The sequence below is a fragment of the Hirundo rustica genome, chromosome 5 (genome assembly GCF_015227805.2).
Source record: "Hirundo rustica isolate bHirRus1 chromosome 5, bHirRus1.pri.v3, whole genome shotgun sequence".
Lineage (NCBI taxonomy): Eukaryota > Metazoa > Chordata > Aves > Passeriformes > Hirundinidae > Hirundo > Hirundo rustica.
Window position 1 is genome coordinate 62,067,770 of NC_053454.1, and position 16,940 is coordinate 62,084,709.

The window sequence follows — 16,940 nt, forward strand, 5'->3', positions numbered from 1 at the left end:
CCAGAGCCCTCTCCTTTCACACAAACACTTTTCAAGGGCAAGCTCTACTCCTTCCTTTTTAGTATGTGGGAAGAGGATTAAAGGGAGATTCCTTCCCTTAGCATAGGCACATAATTTACCTGTGATGCCCAAGAACTGTTGTGCATTGTAGCCTCTTCCCCAGGGCTTACTGCTCTGGTGTCTCCTCCCTCTTGGAAGCAGCCATGATGCTGGATAGATTTGGAGGGACTGCTGATGCCAGCGCCACCACTGTCACTTGGGGGCTTGTGTTTCATTTGGGTGGCTCTTTCCCTGTGTTGATTTTCCTTTTGCTGGCTGCGTGCCTTTGTGCAGCGGCAGAACGACGAGCCCCCAAAGATGGTGCTGGAGCCCGTGCGGGTGCAGGAGGGCTCAGCCGTGGTTGTCACCAACGCCTCGCTCAGCCTGCAGGACTTGGACACCCGGAGCAGTGAGCTGGTCATCGTGGTGAGCCAAACTCCTGAGCACGGTATGTCCTGACAGGCCGGGGGCTGAGGGACGGGGCGTCTTTCCGCGTCGGTGTCTGTCTGTCCTCACTGTGTGCGTGTGTAAGGGCCCCCGCTGCGAGAGGGGAGCCTGGCATGTGGGATAGAGCACAATTTGGACCAGGGTCATGCTTGAGGACAGCCCTGTTCTTGGCGAGTTGTCCCTCGCTCTTTGCTGGAGAGCAGAAGGGTGCAGTGGCGTGTTTCCCTGGGAAGTTCCCTGCTGTGTTCCCCCCGTCCCTGCTGGCAGGAGGCTTCTCTCCGCAGCGCCCGAGCCAGGCAGCGTGTCAGGTGAAGGCTGTGTCCCCAGCAGGCAGTGTTGATCCCTGTGTTGTTTGCCAGGCCAGCTCCGCAGAAGGCAGAGCGCGGCGGAGGCCATGGAGCAGGGACGAGTGCTGTCCAGGGGCTCCTCCTTCACCTACCAGGACGTTCTGGATGAGCTGATCGTTTACACTCGGAGCGGTGCCGCAGCACAGACAGACGAGTTTGGCTTCTCCCTCACGGACGGGCTCCACACGCAGGCAGGGAGGCTGGAATTCTCCATGGAGCTGCCGAGGAAGCAGCTGCCCACGGTAGCTGTCAGCAGGGACCTGCAGCTCCCAGCGGGTACGGGGACAGGGATGGGAGTGGCATTGCCTGGGGCTGCTGGATGGGCCAGCCTAAACCCAGTCTCTTCGCTGGGCTGGCCGAAGATGATTGTGGGTTTGCTTTCCCTGGCGCAGGCTCTGCAGCTCGGCTCACGGCTCAGCACCTGAAAGCAGCGGCCGGTCTTTCAGGGGACACGGCCATCAGGTTTGTCCTGAGGAGGGACCCCAGCAGGGGACAGCTGCAGCTGACCACAGCTGATAGTCCAGTCCAGATCTCTGCCAAAGGACCCCTCAAAAGTTTCACCCAGGCTGATATAAACAAAGGTGAGAGTGCTGGATTTTGGGTAGTCCCAGCAAGGATATAAACCAAGGCTGGTTTAGGTAGTCCTGTGAGGAGCAGGGAGTTGGACCTGATGGTCCTTATGGGTCTCTTCCAGTCTGAGATATTCCATGACTCTGCGATCTTTATGAGAGGGGGACGACAAGCTGAAGTGGGGAAGGGAGAGGGAAAGAAGTAAGCGCAGGTTGCTAAGTTAGAGCAGAACCATCTATCATTAAACATATGTTTAAAAAGTCTCTCTCAGCAGGAGAAAAAGAACAAAGAGAGAAAGTAATGAAACCCAAATCCAGGAGCTTTGTCAAGCCCCAGGTGCCTCAGCTGATGGTGCCAGCCTGCTTCTAAACTAAGAATTAAATGCTACAGCCTGTAATAAAGCATCTCTTTTCTGCTGTCCCTCTCTCCAGGGCACATTGTGTACAGCCACAGGAAAGGGGATCCCGGCGGAAACTTCCCCTTCACCTTTGATGTGATGGATGCAGATGGCAACAAACTGATGGACCAGGTTTTTTACATCCATGTAACAGGTCAAAATTCGTGCTGGAGTTATGTTTTCTTTGCTGCGGAGCTCAGGCCTGCTCACAGATTCCCATCCCACATGCACTGCAAGGCAAAGTGTAATTCCTGAGATGCGGTTTTGATGCGCTGTCAATTCAAAGGCCTTTGAAGGGAGGGGCGTGGGGAAATTTTGCAGATGTAAGGGTTCATTCTTTGGCTTCTGACAAACTCACTGAAAAGGTAGAAAAATTCCCTTTAATATCTTCATGCTGCTTAGATTGTCTCTTAGACGTTGTAATGCTGCCGTCCCTGATTAACAGCAAGGCCCCAAGTTCCCGTTTTGGAATTATTAAAACGTTTATGCACGTGCTGTCTTTTGCTTGAGCACAAGTACCTGAGGGAAGGAGTGTGACTGTCTCCTAACTCAGCTTTGTGTTTAACCCTTCCAGAGGACAGATTTCCCCCCTCCATCATCACTAACAAGGGGCTGGTGTTGGATGAGAACTCGGCAAAGACAATCACAACCCTCCAGCTCTCGGCCGCTGACCAGGACAGCGAGGCCTCCCAGCTCCAGTACAAGGTCACCCGGCAGCCACAGCTGGGGCATCTGGAGCACGTGGCCTCCCCAGGTGAGCAGGGAGGTGTTGGGCCCTCAGGACAGCAAAACACTGGAGGCTTTTGAGCCCTGAACATTCACTGCAGGAAAAACGTGCCCAGAGGCAGCAGCATGGAATTCTGATTTCTGTTAGAAGTCAAAGGCCCATTAGCCCAGAGGGTTGGGGAATAAGGTGAGTGGAGGCAGAGGAGCGCAGTAATCCCAGCTGAGGATTTATTCAGCCTCTGAGCCAGTTTATGGCCCTACTGCTGCTTCTGCATGAGAGGAAAACCTTTGGCCTTTGCTGTGAATAGCACAGTGCCCCAAAGAATCCATCCCTTAATGTCCTTGGAAACAGCCCATCTTGGTGAAAGGACCAAGATGCTTTCTGTCCCCCTCTTGGCCAGTGTGTCCCTTGATCCCTAAAACCCAGCCTCTTTCCCTAGCTGTGCTTTGGAGGGAGAAAAGGAGCACTGTCCACCGAGTTCAACAGGAAGCGATGTTGGGGTGTGATGGTTGTGCTGGATAATGGACTCTGGTTGTCCTGGGAAGGGGGTTGGTCAGTTCTGCTCATGATATCTGGATTTCAGAGCTGCCTTTCATGCCTGCTGACTGTGTGAGTGTGCTGCCCCTCTCTGATGAATTCATCTAAAACTGTGGTGTCATGTAATTCGCTCTTCTGATTTGATTGTACTCATGTAAGATTATATTTCTTCTTAGCTTCAGATTTCTCATTGATGTGAAATTAAAGCGGAAATATCTGCTGTGTGTTTTCAAGGTGCAGACAGTCCCTGTACAGCTCAGTTTGAGTGTGGTTTGCCTCATCCTCTCACCAAAAAACCTGTTGAAAGGGCAGGAATAATGAATGAGTTATGATAAGCAAACTACTCCCTGCTGAGAGTAAATTTAAAACTTGCAATACTTTTGTCTAAATTGCAAACTAAACAGTGAATCTTGTGCTTTGGAGACTTGAATTAAGGACTTTATTCCTCCTGTTATTTAAAATCCAATGATGACTCTGATTTCTGTGCTTTTTCATGTGTGTGGGAGACTAGTAATAAGGATACAGAGTCACAGATTGAGAAGTAGTTGTAATCATGATTTAAATGACCTAAACCTAAGGAGAGAGCACTGAAGTGTTCAAAAAAGAACGCAAACCTTTACAGCTGATGAGGTCTGAGGAAATATTAGCTGATCATTCCATTTTGGCTCATTTATTTAAATCAGATCCTGGTGTCTTTTGTAATGTGGCCAGCACTTGTCAGCCATTTAGTGTGATATATTGCTGGCAAACTTCTTGTCAGGGTGTTTGTTGATAACAGGAGTAAAACTGTTGAACACAGCAACGAGATTTAAAAAGCTCAAGTGCTTTTTAAAATGCTTGTCAGGTACCTTTCTGGGGCTGTGTCACACCTAATGGCCTGTAAAGATACCACTATAAATCAGCGCTGAAAAAGGGACTTTGTACTAAATGCAGGGGGTACCAGGAGGGGCAGAGAGAAAAGACACTTGGAAGGCATTTTGGAAAAGTGCTGTGGGGCCAGGAGGCCTTTAGCTCATCCTCAGTGTTGCCATGGTTGGGTTAGTCCTGCCCAGCAGTGACAATCCAAGTGTTGCATGGACCATTTTTCTCCCAGCTTCTCTCCCCCTCTGCCCTGGGAAGCCTACTCCCAAAAGGATGAGGTCAAAGGAAGCCTGGACTCCCTTTGGAGAAGGACATTTTCGGAGGCTCTGTGCCAGCTAAATCCCTGGCTCAGCTGAGGTTCATGGGGCAGCCTGACTTGGATCAGAACCAGCCAAAACTGAGTCCTTATGGCTAAATATCTCCCGCTTCCTGTAGTTTTTCCCTGCTTTTCTCTTTCTGTTGCACATTCCTCCCCTGTTGTTCATTTTCCAGGGATGAGAATTAGTTCCTTCAGCCAGGCAGACTTGGCCTCTGGCAGCATCCAGTACATCCACACCAGTGACACGGAAGAGCACAGGGATGCCTTCACCTTTTCTGTGTCTGATGGGACAAACGAGGTCAGTCCCAGCCTGAGTTTTGCCTGAGTAGGGCAGAGGTGCTGTGGGCAGGGGTGGCTGCTCCTCCTTCTCCTGCTGTGAGATTTCCTACATTCCTCAGGACAGGGAGCAAGCCCTGTGCAGGGAGCAGGGAGCCACCTGCCGTGTGGGATTGGCTCACCAAGATCTGAGTGCCTGGTTTTCAGCTGCTTGCCAGCTGCTCCTGGAGCTCAGCTTTGATCCAGTGTGACGACAGCCAGACCCTGGAGAAATGCCTTTTTCCTGCCTTCTGAAAGAGAAGAAGCGTAGCTGCACATAGAGAGAGAGAGGCAAAACAGAGTGAGAGAGGGAGGGAAAGTGGATGTCCATAAATATCGCAGAAAGAGTGAGAATTAATTAGTTCTTAATAAAGAAGGTCCTGTTCATGTGATCTGGGCTTAGCAGCTCAGATTTACTCAGCAGACAAGGCTGAAAGGAAGTGACCCAGGCCAGGGATCGCTGTGCTCTTGTGATGAAGTCGCACTCTTGGAGGGCTGAATTAATCAGGAGAGGCTTTTCCTCCTGCCCCAGGTGAGCCAGACATTTGACATCACCATAAACCCCGTGGATGACTCCTTACCCATAGTGCAAATCTTTGGGATGACAGTTCAGGAAGGGGTGAGAAAAACCATCACCGAGTTTGAGCTCAAAGCAACAGATGCTGACACAGAGGTAAGGCAGGACTCCCCGGGCCTCCTCCCAGCCCTCTTCTGCTGCACATCCGGGCTGTCGGGAAAATGGGATTGTTTTTAAAGACTTACGGCCTTGACACCGAGTTTATGCTTAGCATGGATGAAGATAGCCCTTCCTCTTCTTCCCGGGTCTGGCCAGAGGCTGAGCCATCTAATACTGGCTCTACCTCACTGCTGCTTCCCCTGCAGCAAGACATCTGGCTGCCTCAGCCAAAATCCTGCCCCAAACGCTTCTGCTGCTTTCTCCGTGGCAGAAGTGGCAAGGGACACATCCCATGGAATGGCTGCAGGACTGGGGCTGCTCTTATGTGCACGGAGCTGTCTCAGACCAGCTGAAGCAGCAGTTCAGTGGGATGAGCCTTGCTTCGTAGGGAGCCACCGCGGGAGAGGGATAAGGACGGGGCGGGCTCAGGGGAATGAGGAATGTGCTGTGCTAGCCCTGGTTGGGAACACCAACGCAGGGAAGCTGCCTGGGCAGAGTGAGCTGAAGGGCAGGCCCGGCGTGGCCCCGAGGTGGTGTCCCCAGCTTTTCCCCTCCACGTCCGGGCACAGGTCGAGTCCATCACGTTCAGGGTGGTGCAGCCGCCCCGGCACGGGCTGATCGAGCGCAGCGGCGGCGGGCAGCGTCCCCTCCGCGCCACCACCTTCACCATGGATGACATCTACCAGAACCGCGTCAGCTACAGCCACGGCGGCGGCGGCGCGCTCAGGGACCGCTTCACCTTCACCGTGTCCGACGGCACCAACGCCCTCTTCGTGGTGCAGGACGGCGGGAAGAAGGTCCGGGAGGAGAAGGGACGGGAGGGGGCCTTGCGAGCTCGTAGGGAGCTGCCTCCTCTCAGGGCAGCGGGGCTGAGCGGCTGTGGCCGCGCTGAAGGCAAGGGCCGAGCGCTCTCGGTTACGTGACGCCTTTGCTCCTTCCCCTCCCTGCCCTCTGTGCGTGCACACTCGCCCCGGGAGCTCGATCCCCGCAGAGCTGAAGGGAGCGCAGCCGGTCACGCGGTGGGTGAGGCTCGGACTCCCAAAGTGAACCCCGTCTCTCTGAACCTTGTCAGGTCGTGACCGCAGCGCCGCAGCGCTTCCAGGTGGACATCCTCCCTGTGGATGACGGGACACCCAGGGTTGTCACCAACCTGGGCCTGCAGTGGCTGGAGTACACGGATGGCAAGGTAACGCCTGCCCGGCCTCAGCTAGGGCTGCTCCTCGGGCTGCTCCAGGAGAGAGAAGGGGCTTTGCAGGAAAACATCCTCATCCTTCAGCACTTTTTATCTTTGTGATGGAGAATACCCACCCCAGGGTACATTTTTAGCTTTGCTGACGGTGGAGATGTCTTGATGACATGCTGGAGCAGCCATGGCAGAGATGCATGGCTTTCCAAGGCTATGGTGCAGGAATTTCTTGCTGTAATGTGCCTTTGTTGTGCGGAAGTCCAAACAAAACCCTGGGAAATTCTTGGCTTGTTTTTGAGGAGCCAGCACTAACTGTAAAGAAACACTTTGGCTCTTCCCAGAAAAAAATGAGTGGAAGACACTGTAGTAAGAAATTGTATTAACAAATGGCTATCTCAGCTCAAACTGCTCACTTCAGGAAAAGCACTCCTGCAGCCTCAAACAGCTCAATTTCCTCTTTCTCCTGCTGTTAAAAACATTTTGGTTTTGAAGAGAAAGCAAAATGTGGTGGAACTGAATCAGGTCCATGTGAGGGCATTTGAAATGGTGACCTCGTGGAGGTTCACCAGAGCTGTGTGAACTGAAATGAGTGATTTCCTTCAACCTGGGGCTGCTTGCAGATGCTTTTTTTGCCAAGCAGGGCCTCACCTGAGCATCAGCACAGCTCGTGGAATAGAGGTTTCTAAGTGAAACCCAAAGATTTGCCCTAGCTTTTAGCCCGAGTTAAATAAAGCTGGGCAGCTGCTTTGGAATTTGCTTTTCTTTGAGCCACATTTGTCTTTTTAAATAATCTGTCTTTTTTAATTGAACTAACCAGATGTGAGGCAAAATTTGAATCCTTCCTGTGTTGTCAAACACCTTGTGGGACACCTCTGCTCAAGGCTGCTCTGTACTTTCACATCCCTAGATTCTCCCTCACGGAGAACTGTTTTGACAGAGGGATTGCTTGGGTTTTTTGTGTGAACAGTCCATCAGACTTGCACTGCTGGAGCTTCAGTTTTACTCCCTTGGTTTGGCTTTAATCCAGGCCACCAATCTCATCACTAAGAAGGAATTACTGACGACAGATCCTGACACAGATGACAAACAGCTGATCTATGAGATAACATCTGGTCCCAGAAATGGTCACGTGGAGAACAAGCTGAAGCCAGGGACAGCTGTGACCACCTTTACACAGGGTATGGAGCTGGGCTGTGTCCTGCTGCTTTTTCCCATCAGTTGATTCAGTTTGTTAAAATAAGGAAAAAATAGGTGGGAGAGGAGAAGACAAGGGGCAGGTCTCCCAAAGTGTCTTGAAAATAAGCATTTAACTTTGCTGTCAGTTGCAGAAATCCTGTAATTTCTTAGAGATACCAACCTGTGTCCTGTCGGTTGTGCCAGGTTCTCCAGCCTCGTTTGAGCTGGAGATGTGACTTGGGGCAGTAAAGAGGGGTTGTAGATCTTGCAAGCGCATCTGATCATCACAGTCTGGTGGGGGTGCAGCCAGCTGTGCAGAGCCAGCAGCGTTGGGAAAGCTCACTCCTGCAGGACTGAGGGAAGGGGAGGTGAGGGGGTAACCGCGATCCCTGCGGCCGTGCGGGTCCACGCTGCTCATCCGCAAAACTGTCAGCGCTGATTTCTGTGTTGACTCACTGGACGTTCCCTCCCGGCAGAGGATGTGAACCAGGGCCTCATTCGGTACGTGATGCACGAGGAGAAGGTTCAGGAGACCACGGACAGCTTTCAGTTCCTTGTGAAGGACAGCAAACCCAACGTGGTCAGCGGCAACATCTTCCACGTCCAGTGGTCCCTCCTCAGCTTTACTCACACCAGGTAAGCGGCACGAGGGTCACAGCACTTGGCTGGGCTCTTACCTGAGCTCCCTGCAGCGTGGGAAGGAAATTTTGTCGGTGATGAGAGGAGCCTGCCAGGCTAAACCCCGGAGCAGCTGCCCCATGCCCAAGTCTCTGGCTATTGTTGTGCCTCGGATTTTCCACGGAGGCCCCGCTCACCCTGAGTGTGTGGTGCTCAGCGTCACGCAAACACCCGGGGTTCGCTCCCCAGCCTGTTACCGTGTGTCCTTGATCCCTTTCCAGCTACAAAGTCAGGGAGAGCGCTGGCTCCGTGAGCGTCACCGTGAGGCGGGTGGGGAACCTCAACCAGTACAGCATTGTCCTGTGCCGCACGGAGCGGGGAACAGCCACCGCCGGATCCGGATCACAGCCCGGAGAGCAGGACTACGTGGAGCATGCGGGGCAGGTGGGTGGGCACGCAGGAAAGGGAAGGCCTGACCGCACCTGCCACAAAGCCTGGAGGAAAGAATGGACAGAAAGCGATAAAAACACCAAGGAGGGTGTATTTTATTTGTAAAGTCGTGGGGACTGTTTGCTGTCAGAAGAGGGAGCACCTCAGACCAGGGAAGGACGGGAAGCTTCAGACCTCGGTCCAAGGACAGCAGCCGGATTGCTGCCTTCCAGGTGCAGTTCGAGGAGCGGGAGGACGCCAAGGCCTGCACCATCGCCATCAATGACGACGACGTGTTCGAGGGCACGGAGAGCTTTTCCGTGGAGCTCAGCATGCCGGCCTACGCCCTGCTGGGGAACGTCACCCAGGCCACTGTCACCATCGCGGACCCTGAGGACGAGCCCACGCTGCAGTTTGACAGGAGCACCTTCCACGTCAGCGAGAGCGCCGGCTTCCTCTCGGCTCCCGTGCAGAGGAAAGGTGGGCCGGGCAGGACAAGGTGCTGAGCCCCACGGGAGGGACACTGCAGAGGGGGAACCCTCATGGCAGAGAGGGAGCCCTTGGGCTTTGCCTGCTTATGGTTTTGGGGTCTTCTCTGATGTTTTGGAAGAGGTTCTGTGCCACAACTGCAATGGCAAGCAACACACAGGGCAGTGTTTATTTTTTTAACCTTTCCTGTCTCTGCTGTTAAAGCTTCTTGGGTTTGGATTTGTTTCCACCCCCAACACGAGCAGGAGCAAACCCTTGTATTTGTTTGCTGCTTTTCTGTGATCTAGACAGTGTTTTATGTGAACTCTGTCACTGGGCTGCGTGTTCTTTAATAGGCAAGTGCCACCAGTTTCCTGAGTGCGGATTAGGAGCATGCCTGGAAGTCATGTCTAAGCCTGCTGCTATGCAAGTTCAGGAGCAGGGATAGGGTTCTTTTTCATTCCTCATCCTCTTTTTCCAAATGCTGCTTTATTATTTAAGTGAACGGTGTCTCCACCAGATAGATTAAAAGTATTTCCACAGAACTACGGAGTTTTCCTGTTGTTTCCTAGGGGATGCCAGCAGCACTGTGTCTGCCATCTGCTACACCGTCCCCAAATCGGCCAAGGGCAGCAGCCTTTACATGCTGGAATCCGGCTCCGACTTCAAGTCCCGGGGGCTGTCGGATGAGAACCGCCTCATTTTGGGGCCGGGTGTCACCGTGGTGACCTGTGATGTCACTCTGATCGACGACAGTGAATATGAAGAGGAAGAGGAGTTTGAGGTGGTGCTGGCCGACGCCTCGGACAACGCCCGCATTGGCAGCCGGGCTTCGGCCAACGTGGTCATCGCCGGCCCCAACGATGCCTCCACGGTGTTCCTGGGGAATGCCACCTTCACTGTCAGCGAGGCTGCAGGTGAGGAGCAGGGGCTCGGGTTGGGACGCTCACTGTAGAAGCTTCCACCACCAAGAGGTGTCTGAAGGAGCGACTCAGGGCACAGCAGAACTTCAGGGGTGTGCAGAGGGGCTCTGTGGTTCCCTCTGTGCTGAGGGGTAGGCGGGGGGCAGGGGCCGTGCTGGAGGGAATGGGGTGGGTTTGTGGAACACCACTGCTCTCTGTTCTCTCTCTCATGTGCCTCTGGTGCTGCAGGACACATTGAGATCCCGGTGCTCCGGCAGGGACCTGACCTCTCCACGCCCACGTCGGTGTGGTGTGCCACTCGGACGTCAGACCCGCCCTCGGCCAGCCCCGGCGTCGATTATGTCCCCAGCTCCAGGAAAATAGAGTTCAGGCCAGGCAAGACAGAAGAGGTGAGGAGCCACTTGGACTCCTGCTGGGTCTGCTTTGCCTGGTGACACTTGTGTTGCGTTTCTGTGCATATCTGCTGTTTGTTTTGAAAATCCTCTCAGGGCCACTTGGGAACTGTTAATGAGTCTGCTAGACACAGACTCCCATCCCATCAGCACTCCAGCCAGGAGAGGTTTGGTCATGCCACCTCTTCCAGGGGAAGGATGGCTGCCTGTTCTCTGAAATGATATGCTGGATTTATGTAGAACCTTCTTTACATTGATTAATGGATTCAGAAAACATAATGACATAACAGCTTTGCACTAGACTCCCAAATGTGAGTGCTGGGAAGGACGGAAGCTTTGTAGGTCTAACAGCAGGAATTCCACTTTCCTCCCAGTTCTGCCCCCTGACAATCCTAGATGATGCTCAGTACCCAGTGATAGAAGGGCTGGAGACATTTGTTGTTTACCTCAGCTCCCCCCACGGAGCCGAGCTGGCAAAGCCGTTCCAAGCCATCGTGGCCATTAATGACATCTTCCAAGACGGTGAGTTATCCCCGGCAGCTGTACCTGTTCCATTCCAGCCCCTTGGCTCCCTGTGGATCCTCAGCACTGCTTGGCTCTGTTTCTGCCCCCCTGCAGTGCCCAGCATGCAGTTCACCAAGGACACCTACACGGCCAAGGAGAAGGAGGTCACCCTGCACATCCCCATCTTCCGCACGGGGGACCTGAGCTACGAGTCCTCCGTCAGGTGCTACACCCGGAGCCAGACAGCACAGGTCATGGAGGACTTCATGGAGAGGAGGGATGCAGAGGAGTCTCGCATCACTTTCCTCAAAGGGGAGAAGGTGAGCTGGACCTGCCTCGTGGGGGAGTGAAGAACTGGTGCTGGGAGAGGCTCACATCTCCTCCTCGGCTCTCTGTCACCAGAGGGAGCTGACAGAGTTGTCCAGGCTGCTTTCAGATGAGGCAGATTCTTGTCCTGGCAGTGTGACCCGCTCTGAAGGGGTTGTGTGTTTCACGATTAAACTGGTTAAATTGTGAAATGCAAATCCAGTCTGTCAGGAGGAGCCGGGATTGTTCTACAGAGAGCTGTGGGTTTGTGGAAGGAGATGCTTTTTCTGCTGTGTCTCATCGTGTAGCAGCGTGGTTTGTCCACACTGAAGTAGCAGCCCTAAAAATAGAAGGGTTTCTTCCAGGACGGACAGCACTCCGCTGTGTAACCCCGGGTAGGGAAGAGCAGCCTGGCCTTTACATAGCTTTATCAGATTTATCAGTGTTTGCTGCTTTCTCCCCTTCCCTTGGCTTTAGGTGAAGAACTGCAGCGTTCACATCAGTGATGACTCTGCCTTCGAACCCGAGGAGCAGTTCCAGGTCTATCTGGGTAGCCCCCTTGGAAACCACTGGAGCGGAGCTAGGATTGGGAAGATGGACGTGGCAACCATAACCATCACCAATGACGAAGATGGTGAGTGAGGCTGCTCCACAAGGATGTCGTGGTGGTTCCCAGGGCGTCAGAGCAGTCCCATCAATGCAGCACACGTGGATGCCTTCGGTACCACGGTCACAGCCCTGCGTGCAGGTCACTGGCGTGCGCTGGGCTGGGCTGAAGGGAGGGGTTGGACAGGAGTGCATGGACCCACCACCTCTCTTATTTCCCGTTCCCCTGCAGCTGGAGCTGCTGTGCTTCCCCTGGGAGATGTTCCTCTCCCTCCACAGCATCACAAGCCTGGAGAGATCTGTGGGGGAGAAGAGGGATGCCAGGCCCCTCTGGTGTGGCAGCCAGCAGGGGCTGGAGCACCGGCACGTGGCGGGGATTTTGGGGTGCGCGGGAGGCAGGGAAGGGAGAATCATTTGCCATCCTCTGTAGCCCAAGCACCCTCATTAGGTTTTGCCCTAAGTCGCACCCAAGACTTTTTGGCCCCTGCCTTGAGGAGCGCCTTGCTCTGAAGGTGGGCAGACGGGTCTGAGAGGAGCTGAGCGGAACCAGCCAGGGGTGCAAACCTGGGGCTCTTCCCTCGCTGCTGTCCCTGCAGCCCCCACCATCGAGTTCGAAGAGGCCGCGTACCAGGTGCGGGAGCCACCGGGCCCGGAGGGAGTGGCCGTGCTGAACATCCCGGTGGTCCGCAGGGGCGACCAGAACAGGACCTCCAAGGTGCGCTGCAGCACCCGCGACGGCTCGGCACAGGCCGGCGTGGATTACTACCCCAAGAGTCGGATGCTCAAGTTCAGCCCAGGTGAAGGGGCCTGGCAGGCAGGGTGGGTGGGAGGTGGGGGCGTGACCAGGGACGTTTTGCGTGCGTCAGAGCATCCAGGAGGTTTGGGGAAAGCCGCTTTTCGCATGAAGTTTGCTGTAATTTTATTACTCAAAAGAAGCTGACGTGTTAAAGGAAGCGTGATCAGGCCAGAGGAAGAAGCACTGGGACTTGGCAGAGTAAAGTCCTCCTCAGGGAATGTGGGGCTGTGAACACCTCAGACCATGTTGCTGGGCCAAGAAGCCTTCACCAAACAGCTCTGCACACCGGCCTGAGGGAGAGGAGGCACGGGAATGTGAATTTTCCCTCCAGACAGCTAATGCAAGACAGTCATTATTAATCCTCAGACGGCATCTGCTAGTAAATCTATCACCCGATCGACTGGATCAGTTGTCATAGCTGGAGTTTTATGTTTATAGCTGACTCCTCTGGGTAAATTATTAGCAGCAATGAGTGGAAATAAAATTTATAATGTGTATTTTATCATAATGTCTGCACGGTCACAGCCTAGAGCAGCTGCGCAGGGTTTGGACAAGAACTTCAGAGCAGTCTCTGATGATGAATCGACTTCTCTCTGTTTTTCTTGCACTTGCTCCCACAGGTGTGGCCCACATCATGTTCAAGGTGGAGATCATGTCCAACGAAGACCGGGAATGGCACGAGTCCTTTTCTCTGGTGCTGGGCCCAGATGATCCGGTGGAAGCAGTCCTTGGAGACACCAGCATCGCCACAGTGACTATTCTGGATCAGGAGGCAGCAGGGAGCCTGATTCTCCCAGCACCTCCCGTGGTGAGTGGACGCGGTCTAGCGCCCTTCAAGCACAGGTTGGAAACCGCAGCGGGATTTTGGAAATAAAACGTAGAGTTGCAGTGACAACAAGGGAGGGAAGGACGGCTTCTTCCACCCTCTCCCTCAGCCCCGGCTGAGTGCTGCCCTCTTGCCTCCACACAGGTCGTCACCCTGGCTGACTACGACCGCGTGGAGGAAGTGACCAAGGAGGGTGCTAAGAAATCCCCCTCCCCAGGCTACCCCCTCGTCTGCGTCACTCCCTGTGACCCTCACTTCCCCAAGTACGCCCTCATGAAGGAGCGCTGCGGCGAGGCCGGGATCAACCAGTCTTCCATACAGTTCAGCTGGGAAGTGGCCGCGCCCACGGACGGGAACGGAGCCCGGTCGCCTTTTGAGACCATCACGGACAACACCCCCTTCACCAGCGTCAACCACAGGGTACGCCGGGGCTGCAGCGCCGCAGATTCCAGCCTAAAATCTCCTTGGATTCGGGACTTGGCGGGAGGCGCGGGTGTTTGGGGTTAGAAAAATGAGCACTGTTTTTCCTTACGCCTGCTGGAAGCACCGCTGGTCTCCCCCTCCTCGTTCCCTCAGGTGCTGGACAGCATCTACTTCAGCCGGCGGTTCCACGTGCGCTGCGTGGCCAAGGCTGTGGACAAGGCCGGCCACGTGGGGACCCCCCTGAGGAGCAACGCGGTGACCATAGGCACAGACAGTGCCATCTGTCACACGCCTGTGGTGGCAGGGACAGCCCGAGGGTTCCAGGCGCAGTCCTTCATTGCCACGCTCCGGTACCTGGATGTCAAGCACAAGGAGCATCCCAACAGGTACGAGGCTGGGGAAGGGAGAGTGCAGCCCTTCACCAGCCCCCCAGGGCTCACGAGCACCATGTGTGCGTGAAGCCACGTCCCCCCTGCAGCGTGGGGTGCTCGGGTTCGTGCTCCCACTCTCTTCTCACTCCCTGCTCGGCTGAGGGGGTGCCCTTCCCCTCAGGAATTGGGAGTTGGTGGGACAGCTTAAGGAGTGGATGTGTAGATGGGGAAATCCAGCTCAAACTAAACACCGGGCTCGCCTGTGGGAGCCGTGCTGCTGCGGGGATCCCGAGCCTGCCAGGCTGCTCTGCTCCGCTGTCTCACGTGCTGCTTGTTCCAGGATCCACATCTCGGTGCAGATCCCCCACCAGGATGGGATGCTGCCCCTCATCTCCACGCTGCCGCTGCACAACCTGCATTTCCTTCTCTCCGAGTCCATCTACAGGCACCAGCACGTCTGCTCCAACCTGGTCGCTGTCAGAGACCTCAGAGGTATCTCAGGTAACCTTCAATGCCAGCCTTTGCTTCCTGAACGTGGAAGCCTGGAAAGAAGTGTGGAGAGGGCGGCTTTGTCTCCCTCTGGGCTCTCCTGACATGATGTAAATAACAATGAATCTTCCTGGTCTAACAGCAGTGACCAGAGTTGCCCCATTGGAGGTGGAATTCCAGGCATGGGAACGATTGAGATTGTAGGCTGTAGGTTCACATTGTGCTGGTGATTTTCTGCTTTTTGAATCTGTCTTGTGATGTCCACCTGGGTCAAGAGAGATCTGCAGGGCTGGATCGCTGTGTCTGGGTCACTGAGGTCTCCTGTGAGGCAACAAAATCAATTCACTGCTGAAGGAAATGTCAGAGCTGAAAAGAACAGGCAGACTGTGTCTCTGACACCCCAGGCAATGAAATCCATGCTAGATCCAGGCAGGCAGCAGGTTGTACTTGATTCTGATAATTCCACACTCAGCCTGTTCCTCATTTCTTAAAGGTTAACTTCAGCCTTGAATCAGTAGGTCCCTGAGTTTGTCTTTTAGGATGCTTCCCCCACTCCTGTAACATTTTCCCCCGTGAAGAGCTGAGTGTGTCCAGTTTGACCTCCAGGATAACGAAGGGAGAGGAGCTCCCATGATTCAAGAGTGAAACAAGAGCTCCCCGCTTGGCCTTGGGCTGTTCGAAATCGGGAGGGATCAGTGTCCTGACTTCTCTCGCTCAGAGGCAGGGTTCCTGGACGAGGTGACCCAGGACAGCTTCGTGCTGGGCCCGGGCTACGACCGCCCCTACCAGCTGGACCCCGCGGTGCGGGAGCCCAAGAGCATCCAGCTGTACCAGCACCTCAACCTCAAGAGCTGCATCTGGACCTTCGACGCGTACTACGACATGACCGAACTGATTGATGTCTGTGGAGGCTCTGTCACTGCTGACTTCCAGGTGAGAGGCCCATCCAGAGCTCTCCCTCGTAGCCCAGATCCCTCTCAGTTCTCAGGCACGGCTCTGCGTTGCACTTGTGTGTGGCTGCTGCTCTGTACAGGTGGAGCGTGGCTTTTCCCCCTGTCACCTGGAAGAGAACAGTGTCGTGTGCCTTTCCTTCGTTTATTTTCCTGGGGTTAGCACAGCTTTTATTCTCTTAATATTCAGAGCACCAGGAAAATATTTGGTTTTTTAATGTACGGCCATACTGGAAATACAAAGCGCTCTCACCTGGGCTCCCTTTTATAATTTTGGCCATGTTCTCAGCCAGTAGAAATGAGCAAAGGACAGAGCAGAGGCAGCTCAGTCCATGCTCCACAACAGAGCGAGGTGATGGGATATTTTAACTCATTTCCCAATTAAACAAACTGACAGACCAAAAGCCAAAAATGTTCCTCCAGAAATGAGTGGCTCTCACTATTTGAGGTGTCTCGCTGCCCTCTCCATTATCCATGTGCAGCCCACTCTGTCTCCCTTAAGTTCCTGCATTAAATTCCCAGCCACGTTGCTAGGAGCAGCATCATCTCTTTTAAATCCTGCCAGCCTGGACTACTTCATTAATTTTCTTTTTATAGCCCCAATTGTTTGCACAAGCCCAGAGGAGCTACTTGGCCTGAACAACTGCCCAGTGGAGCATGTGGAGCCTGGCACCAGCCAGGCTGGAACATCTCCCTGAATTCTCCAGGGCCTACAAAGTACAGCTGCACTCTGCAGATAATAAATGGAGAGCTCTGGGAGGCCTGAGCAAGAAGAATTGCTGATTTGTAACTCATAGCCTTGGAAACTTGAGGGGGGGGGGATGGTTGAGGTGAAATTGTGCCCAGAGCTCCTTTGTCCCGTGGTCCCAGTGAGCCTTAGCACAGCCCCTGAATTAAAACACCGGTTGGTCTGAGGTACCTAGGCATAAAGAATGTTCAGAGTCACCTCTGACTTCACTTGAAGGTCCATAACCCCCTTTTTGGGGTTTTATTGCCAGGTAAGGGACTCTGCCCAGTCCTTCCTGACAGTCCACGTCCCTCTCTACGTGTCCTACATCTACGTGACGGCGCCGAGGGGCTGGGCTTCCCTGGAGCACCACACGGAGATGGAGTTCTCCTTCTTCTACGACACCGTTCTCTGGAGGACAGGTGAGCCTGAGGCACTCCAAGGGCTGTGGAAGAAGCGGCTCCTTCGTGTTTTCCCCTTAGTTCCTGCACTGCCACTAGAGTCCTGAGGGAGCG

General features: G+C 54.2%; 1 protein-coding gene across 5 annotated transcripts in view; it reads left to right on the forward strand.

Annotated features, from left to right (window-relative positions):
• Positions 1-16,940, forward strand: part of FRAS1 (Fraser extracellular matrix complex subunit 1) — a 108,635-nt gene that overhangs the window by 87,650 nt on the left and 4,045 nt on the right. For 3 of the 5 annotated variants that reach the window (XR_009207889.1, XM_058420752.1, XM_058420754.1), the window contains 25 exons: positions 334-487; positions 846-1,109; positions 1,226-1,414; positions 1,835-1,954; positions 2,375-2,554; positions 4,418-4,542; positions 5,092-5,232; positions 5,805-6,032; positions 6,308-6,421; positions 7,449-7,599; positions 8,074-8,233; positions 8,497-8,659; positions 8,878-9,124; positions 9,685-10,029; positions 10,264-10,424; positions 10,802-10,949; positions 11,046-11,251; positions 11,715-11,871; positions 12,440-12,640; positions 13,260-13,447; positions 13,610-13,885; positions 14,042-14,274; positions 14,600-14,760; positions 15,467-15,681; positions 16,697-16,847. Coding sequence is in view for 3 of the 5 variants with exons in the window: in XM_058420752.1 (XP_058276735.1) it covers positions 334-487; positions 846-1,109; positions 1,226-1,414; positions 1,835-1,954; positions 2,375-2,554; positions 4,418-4,542; positions 5,092-5,232; positions 5,805-6,032; positions 6,308-6,421; positions 7,449-7,599; positions 8,074-8,233; positions 8,497-8,659; positions 8,878-9,124; positions 9,685-10,029; positions 10,264-10,424; positions 10,802-10,949; positions 11,046-11,251; positions 11,715-11,871; positions 12,440-12,640; positions 13,260-13,447; positions 13,610-13,885; positions 14,042-14,274; positions 14,600-14,760; positions 15,467-15,681; positions 16,697-16,847 (4,678 nt within the window). In the remaining 2 variants the exon portion in view is untranslated. Of the gene's footprint in view, positions 1-333; positions 488-845; positions 1,110-1,225; positions 1,415-1,834; positions 1,955-2,374; positions 2,555-4,417; positions 4,543-5,091; positions 5,233-5,804; positions 6,033-6,307; positions 6,422-7,448; positions 7,600-8,073; positions 8,234-8,496; positions 8,660-8,877; positions 9,125-9,684; positions 10,030-10,263; positions 10,425-10,801; positions 10,950-11,045; positions 11,252-11,714; positions 11,872-12,439; positions 12,641-13,259; positions 13,448-13,609; positions 13,886-14,041; positions 14,275-14,599; positions 14,761-15,466; positions 15,682-16,696; positions 16,848-16,940 lie in introns of those variants that run through there. The other 2 variants (XM_058420753.1, XR_009207890.1) reach the window with 2 other exon arrangements.